General features: G+C 40.7%; 1 protein-coding gene across 1 annotated transcript in view; it reads right to left on the bottom strand.

The window, feature by feature from the left end:
• LOC122803998 (cilia- and flagella-associated protein 221-like) overlaps positions 1-6,584 on the bottom strand; it is a 1,154,724-nt gene that overhangs the window by 1,086,332 nt on the left and 61,808 nt on the right. The window contains exon 2 of the mRNA XM_044073679.1: positions 6,409-6,517. Within this exon, the coding sequence (XP_043929614.1) occupies positions 6,409-6,517 (109 nt within the window). The remainder of the gene's footprint in view (positions 1-6,408; positions 6,518-6,584) is intronic.

Genomic DNA, 6,584 nt, shown 5'->3' with positions numbered 1-6,584 from the left:
GTATTTTTTTTGTTGCAGCCATACCTGCAGACTTTCACTTGTTGCTTGCACATTATATTACTTTTAATCAATACACTGCAGTGTTCTGCTACATGCTACACTATAATATTTATTTACAAGTACTAGGTGGGGTTACTAACCTGCATGGTGGTGCAGCCGCTCCAGCCTGTGGTCATGTGCCCATCGATTCACAGAGCGGACACCTGCAGCTGTAATACAAAACAAGTAATATTGGAATACACATCTCCATGGTATCAGCTAGCTGAATTCCTTACATACATAAGTAAAATGTAACTTACTCAGTAGTGGGGCGTTGGGCATATCCCGGGCCTCCTGGATCCATTGGGTCAACTGGTCTTGCTTACGTCGCTTCAGGTCCACATGGTGGTGACGGACCTGCTCACCAGTGCGTGGAATCCCAGTAGCACTAGTGAGATCATGAGCCAACTGGTCCCATGCCTCCACCCTGTACACTCCCCATGAGACCTGGCCCTGCATGAGTTGGGCCTCATGATGGTGAACTAGGAGCCAGACCATGTATCTGGACTCCTCAATGCCCCACTGCTGTGCTCGAAAGCAATGTCCCTCCCCTACTCCACTCATTCTGCCTGCAGGTCTATTCTACAATCGTTTATGCTGTGTATTCCCACCTATGGGGCTTATATATGCCGATTTTCCCGCACATTTCTATGATTGGCCGTTTTGGAATTGTATCTACTTCACAGAAACTGCTTTATCATGCTCCATTTTGGATTACATCCTATATATATGCTATTTCTGCCTTTCTGAGTACTGCTGTCATGGCTTAGTGGTTTAGTACCTTGACTCTAGTGCATGGTATCCTGGGTTCGAATCTGAACACTGAATTTTAATTTTTATGACTGTCTAGAAATGACTTCAGGACCTGTCAATCAAACATGCCAAAAGCACTTTTAAGCACTTAAAACCAGGTCTGCGCTCGTTTGCGCGGAGCTCACGCATGCGCACCGCCGGTTAGCTTGTGGGCGCGAAGTGCACCTCCGCACAAACGGTGTGCGCTGGGTTAAACCTTAATTGGCTAGTAACATGCATGTTAAGCTAAGCACAGCTAGTTGCACACAGTTTGAGCCTGTTAAACCAGTGCTTAGCTACGGGCAAGCAATTTGCAGTTTGTGAAACACTACTCAGCTACGGGCACTCTGTCTCACTGCAGTTTAGCTATCAGTACATTTCTAAATATTTTTATTATTGTATTACTTGGAAATATATGCTCCATTTCATTCCATTTTACAAAAGGAGATACTTTTACATTTGTACAATACTGTCAGGGGCCTTTTTAGTGCTTATTTACAAAAAAAAAAAAAGGTTGCTGTGTGGGCTCAAACCTTGCCTGCCTGCTCTTAAGCCGACAACTCTACCACTATGCTATTACTTCTTGGCTTACTTTGCATATGTAGTTCTTATATCCTTTTCCACTGATTGCTAACTGCAGTTGCGCTAGTAGCACACCTGCGCACACGAGCGCACACATTAGCAAACATTTACAGGGTTTAAAAAAAATAAAACAGTTATCATTTTCATTTTATAACATCTGTTCACTCTTTACATTGCTGGTCTGTGGGGGCATGTGTTGTGTAGTGTGTTTATTCACATTTCCATGGCCTTTCTCATGGCTGTTTACTTTCAACCATTATAGACTTCCGGGGGCGTGTCCGCTTGCAGGGCTTAGCCAACGGACACGCCCCCTACTGTCTTACATGGACCGTGTAAGAGTTACAGTATGAATCAGCATGCCTCATGCACTTCATGCATATGCATGACATGCTGACATCACACCGTTTAACTGCAGCCTCCGTGTAAGAGTTATAACTCTTACACGGAGGCTTCCTGAATCTGGCCCAATGTGTTTTGTGCCTCACAAATGCTCCATTTTATTTTCTTTGCAAAACAAATCTTTTGTGTAAGTTTTTTGTTACCTTTAGTTAATTTCTGGCACTTTTTGATTGTCTGAGCTCGATATCACTCAGTCTGCTCACTCTGCCTTCACATTCAACTCTGCACCTCATGGCTTGAAAAAGTTGCACTCTCTATCCTGGTTCTGACACCATGTTGCTCGTCTGGTCAAGATAAAACAGATGAACTGTTGTGGGTTCAGTTCAAGCAGCTTTATTACACACAAACACATCAGGAATGAGGTTTTGTAATTTAAACTTAAATAAACTTATAAACTGACTACCACACTCATACATGTTAACAGTCTGGCTGTTCTCTCAAAATCGCACTGTTGTCTGCACGTGCACACTATTTATATGCATGTGCTTACATCTGGAAATGCTTCTTAAAGTTGCATACACACGCTCTGTTCAACAACATACATATATTTATATATATATATATAGAGAGAGAGAGAGAGAGAGAGTGACATTCATTACATCAATCTTACTTTTGTTAAGGCTCTATCATCTTAGGAAGAACAAGAAATAAGTCAAGTTAAAGTAGAATGGTAGTGACACAAAATAGCATGTGTAAGGACAAGTATGTGGCCAAGCAAGATATACAAATAAGGTAGGCATCAACAGAAAGAAGGGGTGAAGGAAAAAGTGGGAGATAGAAAAGCCAGACCAGGTTAAGAAGGAATACTGGTTGGCTAACAAAGAGGCTAAGAGAAGAGTTGCAATAACAAAGAACAAGTCATTAGATGCACTTTACTAGTTTCTGGAAAGTGAGTTGGTAGATAGCACAAAGAAACTCTATCAAGTTGTAATGCAAAGACAGATAACGAAGATAGTCAAATACCCTTCATAAGGGATGCCAGCAACAACATGCTTGTGATGGAAGGAGATACTGCCAGCCCAGCTAGCTGGAATTTTGTAAATAATTATATGTCATTGGTGAATATTGAAATGATTTATACAAGATGCCTGTGTTACAAATGTATTAGAACTGTATGTCATCTGTATATCAAACTGCTTATACAGATGCATGTGTTGAAAAGGGCATTTGCGGAGTGCTGTTTGAAATGTAACCACAGTGTGCTCTACTGGAAGAGAACAAAAATGTACATGCACTATTGTAACTGTTTAAAATGTATATATTTTTACAGTGGAAACTGGAATGCAGGAGATTAACTTCATAAAAATAGCTGAAATTAAATTACTTTATTGGTAGGCCATAAAGGATGGTATTTTTCAGTTTTCAATACAGCAAGAGGCACAAGGTCTGTACTAGGAAACTTTCTGTTTTGTCTTTCAGGTGAACTAAGTACTAGTCTTGAAAGGATGAAGGAATGCAATTGTTTTATGACTTCCAGCATCTGCCAGAGATTTGAGGAGAAGCCCTTGTCTGTATATTTTTACAGGTAGATGTTAAATACTGCCAGCTTCATCAATGGTTGTTTGGCCTGGGAGCTAGCAGTCAGATGACAAGAAATTATGTCATTCTGCAAGTTATCCCAGCAGTAATATTTGAGATATTAATTTGAGAAGTCTCTTAGTGAGATAGAGCATTTTGCATTCTGTCCTGGACCTGACAACAGCTAGAAGATCCATTAACCACATCTGCCTTGCTCTAGTGAAGTTAGTTACTAGGGTGTATTAATTCTCTTAGATACAGTCAGAAATAAAATAAAGCTTAGTTTAGATGTTTTTCTTTATTTATTTGAGACTGTCCTGCAATGTTGTTTTAAATATTTCCTGTGGTTTTGAACTCTGATGTCACTGTGAATATATTTAGTATTGTCTTGTTCTTTTATTATTGATTATTAAGTATATTTAAACCTTTCATTGTGGCTGATCTGTGTAGAGATATATAAGTTTTGAGAGTATTTGCATATTTATTTAGTGGGCCACTTGTAATAGCCTTGCTCTTGGTCAAACTACCATTTGTGTTAATATTAATATTACACAGTAAGATTAGACACACTTTGTTAAGGGCCTTAAATCAGCTGATAAGGAGTTGACTGGTGGCAGTAGTTACTACCTTATAGTCTGGGCAGAAGGGGGCATAGCTTTTAAAGTTGTGCCAGCCTCTCCCACGTGTGTGTGTGTGTGTGTGTGTGTGTGTGTGTGTGTGTGTGTGTGTGTGTGTGTGTGTGTGTGTGTGTGTGTGTGTAAATCAAACCTCAAAGAATGTGTGTGTCAGCTACTTGGGCAGGGACATGAAGCTCTGGTTGGACAGAGAGAGTGCTAGAGGTCTTAGTTTGGTCACTCAGCAGAGATCTCAACTCTATAGCTGTGCCAGTGTGGAGTCTTATTGAGGGTATAGAGGAAGAGTGAGAAACCAGCCCCAGAGTGACTGTGGTCTCTGTGTGCTCTTAAGAAACTGCACTTGATGCAGCCATCTGCATCTGGAAATATTGTGTGTTTATTTGTAATCCACCTAGTGTATGTCCATGGCTGGTGCAAGTGGTGAGGAGTGAGGCTCCTTGATCACTGGTCCAGTGATGGGTCATCCAAATGCTCACTAGCCCACAGGAAATCAAAAAAAAATTGAAGGAGTACTTTCAGCAGTTTCTGAATGAAGGAAACCTCAGAGAAGTTGGACTGTCCCAGACACAGCCTATAATGAAAGAAGAGGAGGAGCCCACTTTAGAAGAAGAACGAACATCACTAAGAAAAATGAAGTTAAGGAAAGTGGCGGGTTCATATGAAATCACAGCAGATATGATCAACATGCTGGGTGAGATAAAGAAGAAATGGCTTCTGTGGATAAGTATAGCAGCATGGAGGAAAAGGCATATCCTAGATGACTGGAGAATAAACATACTAGTGCCAGTGTACAAGAAAAAAGGGGGCATCCACAGCTTTGGGCAGTACAGGGGTAACAAACTCCTGTCAGACTGCATGGAAGTTCTGGAAAGATGACTGATAAATGAATACATTGTGTAGAAGAAAGTAATATGAGTGATGAGCAGTTTGGATTCAGATCAGGATGCAGCACAACCAACCCGATGTTTGCAGTGATACAGATATTTGAGAAGAAGTTAGAGATGAGGAAAGAATCTAACTGGGCATTCCCAGACTTGGAGAAAGCATATGAGAGGCCTCAAGAAAGCTGATTTCAGCAGTCCTGCAGTGGTTTGAAGTCCCAGAAACATTGGTAGAAATAGTGCAGTCTACATAGAAGAACCCAATGACTCAAGTTAGAACAGTGTTCAGGCTCACAGAGAGGTTCTGAGTTGGAGTGAATGTGAATCAGAGTTCATCTCTAAGTCCACTACTGTTCATACAAGTGATGGATTACATCTGCAAACATGTTGGAGGGGACAGATCAACTAAATTGCTGTATACAGATGATGTGGCATTACAGGCAGACTCTGAGCAAGAAGCTCAGCAAAGGATAGTGGAACAGAGTACAAAACTGAAGGGACGTGGGATGAACAAAGTATTGACAGGACAGTTGTAATGGCAGCAAAAGGGGAAATCAGAAGAAGCTGACAACTGAGATAGAAGGGAAAATAGTTGAACAGGTTAACAGCTTCAGGTATCTAGGAAGGGTAGTTGGGGAGAAGAGAAGTCTAAATGAGAAGGTCAATGCTAGAATCAGTGGGACTGCAGCCAACTGGCAGAGTGTCAGGGTAATGTGTAATAGAAGAATGCCAAAGAAGCTGAAAAGTAAGGTGTACAAAACAGTGGTGCAACTAAAACTACTCTGAGGATGCACATTGTGGGAAAGATGAAGAAATAAGAACACCAGAGCAGAGGCCAAAGTAATTCCATTGCAGACCAGGTCAAAGAGAACTGATTACAGTGATTTGGGTGGGCAGAAAAGCAGAAGACAATCTAGTGAAGAAGATCTGTGTCAGACAGGAAGAAGGCAAGAAGAACCAAGGGTTCCCAGCAAACAGATGGCTGGATTGTGTGAGAGAAGACCTGGGAAAGTAAGACATGACTACTGGAGAAGGTAGGAGAGTGGCACTTAATTGAGATAAATTGTGACAGTTGACACAATACCCTGCCCCATTCAGAATATAGGAAAAAGTGGAGATGATGATGATAATGGTTAGCACACTAGTAAGGTACAGCAGGGAAGTGAAATGCTCTGATTCCTCCATGACCCTGATTTAGATTAAGTAGACGACTCAGGACTGAATGAATGAATGTCTACAAATGGATACAAATTACTACCATACTTCATATTTTTCAGTACTCTTTGAACAAACAACAAGAAAAGCAAGAATGATAAACCAAGTAGGAACAAAAGCAGCACATTCAAATCAGTGTCTAATATCTCCATTTAATGGTGTGGAAACAAAAGTACATAAAACTTAAGGACAGTAAGACTGGACATATGCAGACAAAGAAACATATTTGGGTCTGGGAGGATGTCCATCAATAAAAATAACTCTCAACAAGCAAGCACGCACATAAACCTAATCTGTGGTAGCATCAATGCACACATAAAAATCTTTTTCATTATCTAAAATCTCACCATCGCATCTGGTTTGAATCTTCTTCCATTTTATCTTGCCGCAGTTTCTGCTGAAACACAGCCTCTTTTATCTGTCTTTTTGTGCCTGGGCCAGCTTTACATTGCACAGCTAAATATTGAGAAAATATAAAGTAGTGAGAACCTTAACATGAAACATTCCATAAAGCATTTATAAT

The sequence above is a fragment of the Protopterus annectens genome, chromosome 6.part0 (assembly GCF_019279795.1).
Source record: "Protopterus annectens isolate FY-2018-M chromosome 6.part0, PAN1.0, whole genome shotgun sequence".
Classification (NCBI taxonomy): domain Eukaryota; kingdom Metazoa; phylum Chordata; order Ceratodontiformes; family Protopteridae; genus Protopterus; species Protopterus annectens.
Note: the sequence above shows the minus strand (reverse complement) of the source record. Positions and strands in the feature narration are given on the sequence as shown.